The following is a 13658-nucleotide window of genomic DNA, read 5'->3' as shown; positions in this document are numbered from 1 at the left end:
TCTTGGATGAGGTCTGTTGTGGGATGTGATTTTTTTTTCAGTATCTCTTGGCCCACATCTCAAAGATACTCTTTGGTTGCAAACCCTTTCACCAGCACTCTTGTGAAAAGCAGAGTGTGGTGACAGGTTTGTAATCACGGCACTGAGGATGTTACGCCCAGATCACGGAGTCCCCCCCAAAACCAAACCAACTAGGAGACCAAGTCCTGTATGTAAAAGCAAAGATCCTTTATTCTTACACAAGTTCATGAACTAAGACCCTCCATATGTCTAACATGGCAAGATCAGAGAACCCCCGAGCTCAGTTGGGGTTGGGTTTTTATATTAGCAAAGGTAGGGGTGAGGGATTTCTAAGGTTCAGGACCCCGACTGGCTGACATTTATCCAGGGATGTCCTGGTGAAAAGCGGTGGGTGTGTGCAGGCAGGTGATCCTGTCTACAATGATTGGAACGTGCGGAATTTCCTTTGGATGACCTGTTCCTGGGTGGTGCCTAGATAGTCTCAGTTTGTGATCTTTCTTGGAACCAGGTATTGCCTCAGGGTAAACTACAGAGACTCAGGCCTCTGTTGAGTCCCACAAGGAGACAGAGATGGGCAGATCCCTGGGACTACCTTACCAGCCAGCCTCTCTTTGTTTGCTAGCCAAGAAACTGTCTCAGAAAACCAGGAGGAGCGGACCTGAGGAAGGACACTCAAGGTTTGATGTCTGGTATCAACACACATGTGCACAAGCAAGCATGCATGAAGCTGGGCATAAAAGCACATGCCTTCAACCCCAGCATGGGTCTGTGAGTTTGAGGCCAGCCTGGCCAGTATAAGTTCCAGGACACCCAGGGTTACATAGTGAGATCTTGTCTCAAATAGCAAACATACCCACACATCACATCACACACACACACACACACACACACACACACACACACACACACACACACACACGCATGCACACGTTTATACAAAAAATATAAATGCACCCTGCATGAACATGGGAGTCAAGATGGCAACTGTGGCTTGCTCACCCCCTCAGGTTTCTAACTGGTAGCTCAACTGTTGCTATCTAGGCAGACAATGGCTGAGCGCACAGATACACAAGCAGATGTAAGGCAGGAAGGAGACATACTTTCCTGAGAGGGACAGAAAAGATCCTCAGGCAGGTCTCAGAGGACAGCCTCAAGACTGGAGAAGAAATATAACTGGAACTTTATCCAGGCTTCCGGGGGCTACTGGGCTGCTCTGCTGAAATAAACATCCCTCCCCTATCGCAATTGCTACAGGCCTTATCTGACCCATTTCCTGTAGGAAATCAAGCTACTTGCAGGTACTTTATCTGCTTTTCTCCCATAATAATCCCCAGCCCTGACAAAAGGAGATTTTGTCATCTCCGTGGGTCAGATAAGAAATTGAGGCAAAGAAGTACAGAGAATTGCCTGAGGTTACACAGGACTGGAATTACAACCTGGTATCTTATCTGAGCGCACACTTCGTGAGTTTTGGGAGGAGTATACTGGAATCACATTATAGCCTTTTTAAAAAAAAGTCTAGACTATTTACTTGAATCTCTAGGAGAAAGATTAATTGTATTAATTATACACCAAAGACATTGAGTAGACGCTTTAGATTCTACATGTTTATTCTAATCTTTTTCTAAAGACTTGGGAAGTTTGGATTTCATCATTAAGAAGATATGGGAAATTAACTCTTTTTTTTTTAATTAAGGCAAATATTTGTTTGCTAGACTCTTCAAGGAAAGTAATTATTCTGGAAAGCAGTACAGTTCAGACAGGCTCCTTCAGATCAGGGGAGTAAGAAGCTACCCAGACAGCAGGAGTCCAGATGGCCTAGGGACTCAATGGGTAAACAAAGGGTGGAGAAAGCATGTTTTTAACCAAAGCATTTGCATGCATACATAAATTATTATTATACAGATTTACATATTTTACCTAATTATTAAACAAATGCAAGTTCATTACTTAAAATCTTTTTTTTTTTTTTTTTGGTTTTCCAGACAGTGTTTCTCTGTAGCTTTGGTGCCTGTTCTGGAACTAGCCCTTGTAGACCAGGCTGGCCTCGAACTCACAGAGAACCGCCTGCCTCTGCCTCCCAAGTGCTGGGATCAAAGGCGTGCGCCACCACTGCCCTGCCATTACTTAAAATCTTGAAAATAAGCCGACTGTGGTGGCGCATGCCTTTAATCCCAGGATTTGGGAAGCAGAGGCAGGTAGATTTCTGAAGCCAGCCTGGTCTACAGAGTGGGTTCCAGGACAGCCAGGGCAACATAGAAAAAACCTGTCTCAAAATAAATAAATAAATACATACATACATACATACATAGAAAGTTCAGCTGGAGAGGTGGCTCAGGTCCTGGGTTAAGTTCCCAGCACCCACATGGTGGCTAATAAGTTCCAAAAGATCTGATGCCCTCTTCTGGTCTCTGTGGATACTGCATGCACATGGTGCAGACAAACATGCAGGCAAAACACATATTAAAAAAAATAAAAATAAACAAACCAAAAGTATCTACTATTCAACTACCAGGTAAGAAACCTCTATGCCTGGTCTGGTGTTGCAATTCTTGTAATCCCGGGGCTTGGGGAGCTGAGGCAGAAGGATTGCAAGTTTGAAGTCAGCTTGGGAAATAGTTAGAACCTGTCTTATAAGTTTTAAAATTAAAACCAGTTTTGTTTTAATGAGGGAAGATCAGAAACAGCCCATCTACCTGTTTATAAACTAGTAGGCCAGAAGCCACAAGCAGCTGAGTTCTGTAAGCATCTCCTGAAGTAAGTAGGAGAAATAATCACTCGTCGGTGGAAAACCACCTTATGTGTTCTTGGCCATCTGTCTCAGACAACCTAAGACCAAAATTCAATACAAAGGGCTGGAGAGATGGCTTAGAGGTTAAGAGCACTGGGTGCTCTTTCTGAGGTCCTGAGTTCAATTTCCACCAACCACATGGTGACTCACAGCCATCTATAATGAGATCTGGTGCCTTCTTCTGGCAGGCAGGGATACGTGTATATAAACAAATAAACAAATCTTTTTAAAAAAAGAAAAAGAAAAGGAAGGAAGGAAAAAAGAAAGAAAGGAAGGAAGGAAGAAAGTAAGTAAATTCCTAAGCCAAGCGGTGTTACACCTTTGATCCTCAGGAGGCAAAGGCAGGTAGATTTCTGAGTTTGGGAGCAGTTTGGTTTACAGAGCAAGTTCCAGAACAGCCAGGACTGTACAGAGAGATTCTGTCTCTAAATAAATTAATAAATAAAATAACTTTTTTAAAAAGGAAGAAGAAATAAATTTCTTCATCTGATTCAGTTGGTTTGAGAATCTTTTACCATGATTCTAGAAACATCTAATTTACATAGGTCAACCAATATCACAGAGCAAAATAGATTACCTCTCTATTTATACGCACACCAGTCACAGATACTAAATGTCAAGGTTTCAAGATATATTTTGAAGAATGTGTTCCTCCTTTCAGATAAGACATGTAAGAGAGAGCCAGAACCAAATACCCTAACCATCAAGGAAGGCTGAGGTTGACACTTTGTCAACAGCGAGTGATGCTAGTTCAAGAGCCCCAAATTCTAGCCCATCATCCCTCCCTCCAGTACCTTTTTGTTTTCGGCCACTCCATCCTCGCAGTCCAGCACCGCACAGTCTACTTTCAGGGATGGAATCTTCTTAATTTTCTTCTCGTCATTCCCAGGCACATACAGCACTGCCCTTCGAGGGATATATTTGTGACTGGACAAGGAGCTATACCCAGGCCTGCAGATACTGGCCACGGTGGATGCCTTCCTGAAAGAGAAGTTTCTAGGCTTAGTTCAAAATGGAATTCTGCACTTTATACGGGTGCTGGAGAGAAGGCTCGGCGGCTAAGAGCACTGGCCGCTCTTCCAGAGATCCCAGGTTTAATTCCCAGCACCTACATAGCAGCGCACAGCTGCCTGTAAGACCAGTTCCAGGGGATCTGACATCAATGCACATAAAATAAAACTAAGTTTTAAAAAATAAATAAATTTGTGAATGAACTCTTCACTTATCCATTTATTCATTTTGGCTTTTTAAAAATATTTAAAATTTAAAATTATGTGTATATTGTGGTAGAAGGGGGTAACATGTATGCATATAAGTAATACGGGTACCTGAGGAGGCCAAAAGAGGTCTCTGGGGTCCCCTGAAGCTGAAAGAGGCTGTGAGCCACCAGAGTTGATGCTAGGAACTGAATTCAGGCCTCTGCAGGAGCTGTATGCACCATTTCTCCTTCCCTATTTTGGCTTTTTTGTTTGTTTTCAAGACAAAGTCCCACTATGTAGCTCTGGCTATCCTAAAACTCACTACATAGCTCAGGCTGGCTTTGAACTCACAAAGATTCACCAGCCTCTGCCTCCGAAGCGAGCGCAGGGATTAAAGGTGTATGCCAACGCCCCCACCTAATTTTTTGGCTTTTTGAGGTGGGTCTTGTTAAACAGCCTTGGCTCATCACTGTGGTGCCCAGGCTGACCTCAAACTCAGGGCAAATCCTGGGGAATCTGAGTCATATACTTACTGTATGTTTAGATTCACATACTCGGTTTTTAATATTAAGAATAAGAAACCATACAAAGAAACAGGAAAATAAGGCCCTGTGTGAAGAAAAAGCAAGCCAGTAGAAGCCAGTCCTGAAAAATTCCTGATGGCAGTAGCATTAGGTACAACTATCATGCTCTGAGGTTTTTGCTGTTGTTTTGTTTTTTCTTGGCAAGCCCTTGTTCTAGAACAAGGGATCAAAACACAGACCCTAATATTAGGAGAACATGGGCCTGTTATGGTCTACCCTGAGTCCATCAGGCAGTGTGCAGATCGTTACAAACCTATACACAGCTAAGACATGACTGAGAAGCCCACTTGAGGCCTTCAGTGGATTCCAGAATTCCAGGGCTCAGCACAGCGGTCATGCCTAGAACCCCATATTCAAGAGACTGAAACAGGGTTACAGATGCAGTTCAGTGTTTACCTTAGACTGATTCCCAACAATGCATGAATAAGACATGGTAGTTTACCCCTACAATCCTACCACCTAGGAGGTGATATCATCTTGAACTGATCACATATGGCTACGTAAGAGGCCAGTCAGGCTTAGAGATAGAAGGAAGGGTGGGGGAGAGGCGGAGAGAAGAGGAAGCAAATGGCAACCAAGACAGGGAGGTCTTGAGTTTGAATCCAGCCTAGGACACACACACACACACACACACACACACACACAAAACAAAACAAAACAAAACAAAACAAAACAAAAAAAACACCTCAAAACAGAAACAACAAACTGGGTTCTAGAGTTCCAAAATATTTAAACCTGCAAGACTCTGCTATGATGCCTCCCCATAATACTAGCACTTGAGTGGCAAAGACAGAAGCATCCCTAGAACTTGCTAGCCAGCTAATCTAGTCAAATCTGTGAGCTTCAAGTTCAGTAAGAGACCACCTCTCAAAAAATAAAGCAGAGAGCACCCAAGAAGGCCCTGACCTCCACGCCCCACCACACATAAACAAGGTTCACCTCTTATTCTCAGAGTTAAGGTAGCGATTTAAGGTAGCTCTGCGATTTAAGGTAGCTCTGTGATTTAAGGTAGCACTGTGCTTTTCAACACAACTGTGGGGGAAGGAGGCAAAGAAAGGCAAGGAAAGTCAGAAGCTGTTGGTCCAGGGTCCAAACTTGTGACCAAAAGATGGATAAATCCTGAAGGCTATACTAGCAATATATCATATATTTCCAACTTATTAAGAGAGTGGATTTTAATTGTTCTCATCAAATATGCATTAGCTATGAGAGGTAATGGATGTGCCGATTATTTAAGGAGTAATTGCATAATGCCTATCTACATCAGAACATTATGGTGTACACTTTCAATCTACAGCATCATCAATTTTGCTTCAATAAAGATGAAAAAATATTTATCAAGATATCTAATGTTAAATGAAGAAACATCTTAATTATAATTTATTATTTATTTATTATCTCTGTGTGTGTGAGTGTGGGTGGGCACAGGCATAGAAGGAAAACTTTCTGGAGGCGTTTTTCTCCTTCTACCTTTATGTAGTTCTGGAGATCAAACTCAGGCCATAGGGCTCACCCAGCAAACCCTTTACCCCCTGAGCCATCTCTCTGGCCCCCTGGGCTGGTGTTTTTAAATGGAAGATAAAAAACATTATAAATGCATCGTATCTTAACTTAGTAAAATATCCAATGAGAAATACCTAGAAGGAAGTTCCATGAAATCTGATTAGGGATGGCTCTGAACTGTAGAGGCAACGGGGCTATTACTTTCTGCCTCCGCGGGTTTCCCTTATCGTAAACATTCGTCAGAAAGGACGCCACACTCTTTTCTCATTCCTTTTGTAACTGGCTGAGGACAAACTAACAAAAGCATTCCAAGAGTTCAGAACAGCAGTAAAACGTAGTAGAAAACATAAAGCCAAATGATTTGAAATTCTATTTATCCTAATGTCCTGACTGACAGAGGCTAAAGGAAAACCAAACATCAGGTTGCGTACAGCAAGTACAGAAGGGACCTCCTGCTGCATCCTTGTCTAGGTCCTGAAGACACTGCACTCAGCCCTATGGTGGCCCTTACCAGGTACCTGGTCTAGGTCGCTGCGGCATGGAAAGGCCCCAGGCTACAGTACACTAAGCCTTGTGGGTGGAGAGGTGTCCCCAAAGCTACAGCAGGTCCAGAGAGGGCTGTCCACTAGAATGGCCTGTGAAACTGGACCAGGAAGGCTCAAGGCTGGAATACAATGGGGACAGGGAGGGGGAGGGGGAACGGGCAGACATGTTTGAAATAAAAAAATGCAGAAAGATCTGAGTTTCAGGTTCTATTGTGGACTCTACGGTCTCTAGGGGCCTCAGAACACAGCAGTCTTGGTTCCACAGAGGACAGAGGTTCCTGCAAGTCTCCCCTTTCTTCCTCCCCCATCCCTGGCTACTCCCAAATCTGTCCTGTGTTTGAGCTGTGTTCAGCGTGAGTTGACCACAACTGCAATAGGTGACAAGATCAAACTTCCTTTATCTTCCACGCTTGGAGTTATGGCCTCTTCACAGTCAACATGTAAATGTATTCAAGCAATATGCAAAGCATGAGTTGAAAATAATGTGGGAGCCTTCTGGTGCGTTCTCTCCACTGAGCGACCCTTTTTGGAGGTGACATATCAAAGGGAGGCCCCTCCAGGCCTGACTCACCCTCTGCTCCCCTCCCTCCCCTTACCTAGTTACCTAGTTCTGTATCTAGGCCCCAGGGGTAGGGGCTCTCAACCTAAGAATCAACAAAGCCACTATGGATGGGAGCTTTTACAGACTTATCAGATTCAGTCAGGGATGTCCGTGCACACCTGTAGCCCAACCATGGTCCACGCTCAGCCAACCTGGATGGGCCACACAAAGACCCTGTCTTAATAACAACATAACAAAAATCATCAACTCAGGGGCTGAGTGTGATGAAGCACACATTTAATCCCAGCACACAGGAGAAAGGTAGATTTCAGTGAGTCCCAAAGCAACCCGGTCTACATGGAGAGTTCCAGACCAGCCAGAGCTACAAGTGAGGCTCTGTCTCCAAAAACAAAACAAAACGAAAGGGTTGTGATGACAAGAGGCAATCCCAGCACTCGGAAGGCAGAGGCAGGCGGATCTCTGATTTCAAAGCCAGCCTGGCCTACAGAGTTAGGATAGCCAGAGCTGTTATATAGAAAAACACTGTCTTTAAAAAATTAAAAACAAAAACCAACAAACCTGTCCAAATAAATCTCCTTTGGAGGAACTCCCAACTCTACTTCATACTGGCTTATTCTGGAATTCCTTTGGAGGCAAAGTCAAGCATCTGCCTTCACCCTGGAGTTCCCAGAGTTACAAACAGGTAAGTGGAGTTCCGGGCTGTCTCCTGCACAGACGATGACATCATCGGTACAGGGTGAGACGGGCTTCCGGCTTTTCCTGAGGTCCCTTCTCGGTGTGCCTGCAGGCTAGGACTAGCACTTCCCACTGTGTGGAAGCTGCCCAGATATAAGGGCTTCTGTTTAACAAATTGAGCCACAGATGAAGGGAAGGCACATGCCTATAATCCCAGCTCCTAGAAGGAAAAAGGAAGAACATTGCCACTCAGTGCTGGCCTATGCTACATAGTAAGTTTCAGGCAAATCAGAGTCATATAACAAAGCACTGTCTCAAAATAATAATTAAAAAAAATAGGGTGGAGGGAGCATGGGGAGACAGCTCAGCCTATAGAGTGCGTATCTCACAGTCACAAGAAGCTGAGTTCAGCCTCCAGAGCGCATGTCAAAATGCCATGCATGGGGGTGCACCCTTGCTACCCCAGTGCTAGGGAAGCAGGGACCAAAGAGTTCCTGGGAATCACTGTCCATCCAGCGTAGCCTACTTGATGCGCTCCAAGTCTGGACCCGTTTCCAAGGAGACCGACGGCATTCCTGAGAACAGCATCCAAGGTTGTCTTCTAGCTTCCGTGTTTGTGCAACACACACGCACATGCATTCACACACATACTACACATAAAAACCAAGGGAGGGCATGGACCCCGGGGGGCAGAACATTTGCCTAGTGTATTCAAGGCTCCAGTCCCATTCCTAGCACTGAAGAGAAACAAAAAAAGCTGAGTTCTCGTCTTGTCCGGCCATAGACGAAGGTACTGAAGGATCTGTGTGTTAAGTGATGGTAAGAGCCCATCAGTCGGTGCGTCTTTCCTACCCTCCAAGTGACAGCAAAGCTCACCTATTAATTTCCGCTTGGCTTAAGCTATTAATAGCCAGGTATCTACGCCAGCATCTATAATTGAGGCCTCGCTTATGTTCTCACTCCGCTAAGTTCTCAAGTGCCCACCAGAGATTCCATGCCTCCTTTGAAAAGCTGTTTTGGTTACTATGGCAACAGTGCACAGACCAGGGGGAGTGTTCCAAGGATGGAAGAGCCACACGACAGCTATCTGTCCTCCTACGGGCAGACAAGGCCCTTCTCAAGATGTGTATATAAGCTGCAGATCAACGTGTGACTGGTTCAGAAAAGCTGAGAAAATATTTCTAATATAAACCCCTCCCCGGGAACAAAAGAGTACCTCTCTAAGCTCCATTAGAGCCAAAATGAAGCAAGTCTTGTGTCCAAAGCAGACATACAGGGTGGCAGTGGGAGACCCACATGGGGTTCCCTTCTAATGCATGGCCCACGGGCCCTGCCTGGAGGCCTCTCTGGCAAGGCATGTGCCAAGCAGGAGCTGGAGGGCTGTGTTTCCCTGCTGCTCTACTCTGGTCTGTCAGGGAAGCCCCTAGGGAAGTAGGGTGAAGAGAAGGCGCAACAACCAGTAGCAGCACACTTTACGTGATGCGTGGTCTCACTATGTAATCCCGGCCGGCCTCAGATTACAGGCACGAGCTCTCAAACCTGGCTTTAGTAACTACGGCGTGGCATCTGAAGCACCACTTCCTTGGACGACAAGGACACAAAGGGGCAAAGCTAGTCCCTGTGAGGGACCCTGATACAAGGAGTCCCTGCTTACACAAAAGGAGAGAGGCGAGAAATACTATGCCAAGAGTTAAATGTGCCCTTTATAGGCACGGAGGAAGCTAGAAGAGAAAAGGAGGACATGGTCCTGATCTAGGAGGCCGCTAGAGAAGTGAGATTCACAGGCAGAGGTGGGCAGCCCAGGCCTTTGAGCCCTGCATTTTAGACGGTTAGGCAGGAGGATCACCAGGTCAAGGTCAGCCTGGGCTATGTATTAAAGCCATCTCAACACACACACACACAGAGACACACACCCCCCCACACACTTACATGCATCCACACCTACACAGACCATCTACACACACCACACACTAAAGCAAACCAAAGTCCAGAAAGCGGAAAGGCGGGGGAGGGGGAAGAAAGGTGTGAACTGTTCATTAAAGGGCGTTGCGTCTCTGAGGAAAAACTAAAGTTCAGGAGATGGAGGATGGACAACGGCCATAGCCGCACATTTGAAATACTCTTAAACCACCGTACGACTAAAAACGGATAGGATGGTTTGTTAATGCTCTGTATATTTTACCATAAAAACAAGAAAATTAAAGAGCTGGAGGGCTGGGGCTACATAGCTCAGTAGTAGAGTGTTGGTCTAACATGGGTGAGGTCCTGGGTACAATCTCACTTATTGCCTAATAACAACAATATTAACAGTAGAGACGAGCGTGGGGCAAGACCCTGTTGTCTGTCCTAGCTAGCTACACACAAGAGCCTGAGGCAGGAGCCCAGGAACTGAAGTCCTGCCTAGACAACGTAACATCTCAAAAAGAACAGTACCAAATCTGTTTGGCTTGCTTGATGCATCCACGCCCCTTGCCAACACACGCACAGGGCTATTCAAATTCAGTATCAAGCACGAAGATAATAAACACAGCCTGTCATAGGCCAGCCCTCCTTAAGGAAGGGCTATGGGCTGCACCATCATGGGGACCTTTCAGAGTACCTCATGGTCTCCCAGGGAGTCCGTCAGGTGTGGCCACCAAGCTCTAGGTGTCCAGGTGAGAGCATGGATTGGAAAAAGCGGCAAGCAGGAGGAACAGGGAAAGCCCCACACAACTGCACTGATCTTGAGTGGATCCCATGGAGACCAGGCTAAAGCATTGATCGTTTCCAGAGTGGCTCAACATCGGGGAGCTTGGTAGCGCCTCTGAGGGCAAAGAGGGTCACACTAGAGATATGATGGGCATCCTGGCTTAGAGACATCCTCCAGGTAAGGCTAGGCAGAGAAGAGGAAGCCCTCTGCCCAGGGGTGGAGCCAGTCCTCCATGTTACTGGGCTGGGAGAGAGCTGCCAGGCCATGGCAGACTGCAGCCTCTGACCAGCAGGGACTCCCAGCCAGAAAGGACAACTCAGGTTGGTCTCAAACTCAGTAGGCAGCCAAGGGTGACCTTAAACTTCTAATCCTCCTGCCTCTGCCTTCCAAGCACTTGGACCACGCTGTGTGCCGCCATGCCCTGTTTATATACAGTGCTTGAGATGGAACCCGGGTCTTCAGGAGTACCGAGCAAACACTCCGTCAACTAAGCTACGGCAGCCCAGACTGATCCTATCAGTTTTACAGAGTTCAAAGGCTGCTATATGTGTCAAATTAATGCCTCCCCGTGACTGGTTTCTTTGATAGAGAGAAATAATGAAGGCAGAATTCTTTTTCACTCCAGAAAGGGGGGAAAATGATCCTGCAATATTGAGAAAATGGTTCTTCCACTTAAAAAATAATAATAATTACAATAACTGTCGTGAAGCTGATCTTGGTTAGTGAAATCTCTGGTTCCTTTTGGATTCCTCAAAAATTCCTTTCAAGTGTCAATCTCAATGAAAAAGAGGCCAAAAAGCTACATAGTTTTGAATTTTGATCTCTTCGCTGGCCACAGTCCCTAGAGAATTCTGGCCTGTAGATTTTTGGGAGGGTATAATACTGTGCACTCACTCCCTCTGCCTCCCTCTCTCTCCCTCTGCCTCCCCCTCTCTCTCTGAACAACTTTTTAGAAAGAATAGAGCCTGAGTCTAGTTGCCAGACCCACACCACACACACACAGAAGCCGCGAATACAAGCTGAGATCTCAAATCACGCGATACGGCTTTGATTGTGTGGGACACACAATAAGATTAAGGCTGTTTCTTCCTTCATAATTATTCAGAGCTATGTGTGATGAAAATTAAAATGAAACATATGGTTGTGAATAAGAGGTATCTTTATAATATAAAGAGACTTTGTTTTGTCTTCAGTGTTTAGTAGACTACAGGAACTCACTCTCTCCATCTCTGTCTAAGGCAAGGTCTCCTGGAACCTGCTCTAATTTTAAGAACAGTTAAGGGTGTGTGTGTGCATGTGTGTGTGTGTGTCCATTCAGAATGTGATAATGGAGTCTGTAATGTTATCCTGCATCTTGTCTAATACTGATCCTATCTTCCTTTGGAGTGGCTAATGAAAGGCTAAGAGGTAGTTACCTAAGAAGTACTGTGGGTGACAAGGCTAGACCCTGGAGGTTGGGAAGCCTTTGCTGATTTTCTCTTTTCCTTTCAGACAGAGTCTCCTGTAGCACAGGGTGGCCTCAAACTCTTTAGCTGAGGATGACCTTGAACTCCTGGTCCTCCGTGCCACCACCTCAGTGCTGAGATTATAGGCACGGGCTATCATTCCAGGTTTATGTGACAGTCCTTTCTGCTTATGAGGCAAGCATTCCGGCTGAGCCACATGCCCTGGCCTTGCTGCTCATTCTCACGGTACCACAGTCCCCTCTCCCAGCATTGTAGAAACTGAAGCAGAGCACAGAGGAGACCGTGAGCTACAAAGGAAGAAGCATGGAATACCTACTTAGGACCACACTGCTTCCAGCTCCTGCCTGCCTGATAAAGTTCACAAGTATTTCAGTGTCTCCCCTTCCTGTTTTTCCATCAAGGCCTCCTCTTTCCTGTTTCTTTGGTGTCTTTCATCTCTCTTGCCGACTTCATAATCTCAACCAGCAACTGGATCATCAAGATGGAGGTGTTTCAATGACCAATTGTCTCTCCAAATTAGTCTCACTCTGGCCCCAGGTCCCGGTGAGTTCAGCTCCTTTTAAGTCCGGCACGAATGGATCTATAACCCAATCCCTCAGCCATGAGGAACCCTGCAGAATGCCAAAACCATCATGGGCAACCGTTCCCAGGTATTTCCATTAGATCTCTGGAAGCTACAAGTCTCAGCTGCCAAAGGATCCCCTACTAGGGCATGGACACAATTTGCAAATCAAGCAAGGAGTTGGGCACTATTGTACAAGCCTGTACTCCCACCACCAAGGAAGCGCAAAGCCAGTCTGAGCTCCATAGGGCAGTATGGGCTACCTAAGTCCTTGTCTCCAGCAGTCAAACAAACATGCAATTGAGCAACCTTTTATATGTGTCTTCCCTGACATCTGACATTTTAAAGAAAAACAGAGCCAAGACATACAACCTACCATAGCTTAGGCAGATTCCTAGCAAAACCAACAGACTTCAATGACAGCCCAAGGGGCCAGGAGAGTGGAGATAATATTCAATTATAAAATACCAATATTTGCACAGTAGTTCCCACTAATTAAGAAAGAAAGATAGACACTGTTTGTTCTAAACACCACCGGGTCCGGAACAAACCTGAGAGCTCACCACAGAGCAACACCAAGCAAGCCCTTGAGACAGAACGGCTTCGCAAAGCGGGTCGTCAGGACAGCTGAGAGCCTGCGTTTTTTTGTCACGCGGCTCTTAATCCTCGTTATGGCACCGACATTTTAATCATTTGTTCTGAGCGTCTTCCTCAAACAATTAGCACTAATGAATGACCAGAATACCTTGGATCATATATGTCTAATTGCAGTCGAGAGCCCTTCTTGTCTGCATTTCAATTTACCTCGGGGATAATGTTTGTTAATTGTGTTTCTTTATGTGGCAAGGAAGAGAAAGGCTTCTCAGGCGAAAAGGAACCGAGTGTTCCCTCTCTTCCTTTGTTCCCACAAGAAGCTAAAGTCACTTCAAGAGGCACTTAATCCCATCATCCGCGGTTACAATTGCCTTGCAGCATCAATCAAAAGGAATCTCAAGTAAAATGATGCAGCTATATTGTGTAATTAAAAGCAATTCAGGTAGTTATTACTGGGGCCCTTTACA

The 13658-nt window shown here is 45.5% G+C and overlaps 1 protein-coding gene across 3 annotated transcripts in view; it reads right to left on the bottom strand.

Moving 5' to 3' along the window:
* Clybl (citramalyl-CoA lyase) overlaps positions 1-13658 on the bottom strand; it is a 220075-nt gene that overhangs the window by 87889 nt on the left and 118528 nt on the right. For all 3 annotated transcript variants that reach the window (XM_075949781.1, XM_075949782.1, XM_075949783.1), the window contains exon 2: positions 3607-3793. In XM_075949781.1, the coding sequence (XP_075805896.1) occupies positions 3607-3793 (187 nt within the window). The remainder of the gene's footprint in view (positions 1-3606; positions 3794-13658) is intronic.

Source organism: Microtus pennsylvanicus, chromosome 15 (assembly GCF_037038515.1).
Source record: "Microtus pennsylvanicus isolate mMicPen1 chromosome 15, mMicPen1.hap1, whole genome shotgun sequence".
NCBI classification, from domain to species: Eukaryota; Metazoa; Chordata; class Mammalia; order Rodentia; family Cricetidae; genus Microtus; species Microtus pennsylvanicus.
Note: the sequence above shows the minus strand (reverse complement) of the source record. Positions and strands in the feature narration are given on the sequence as shown.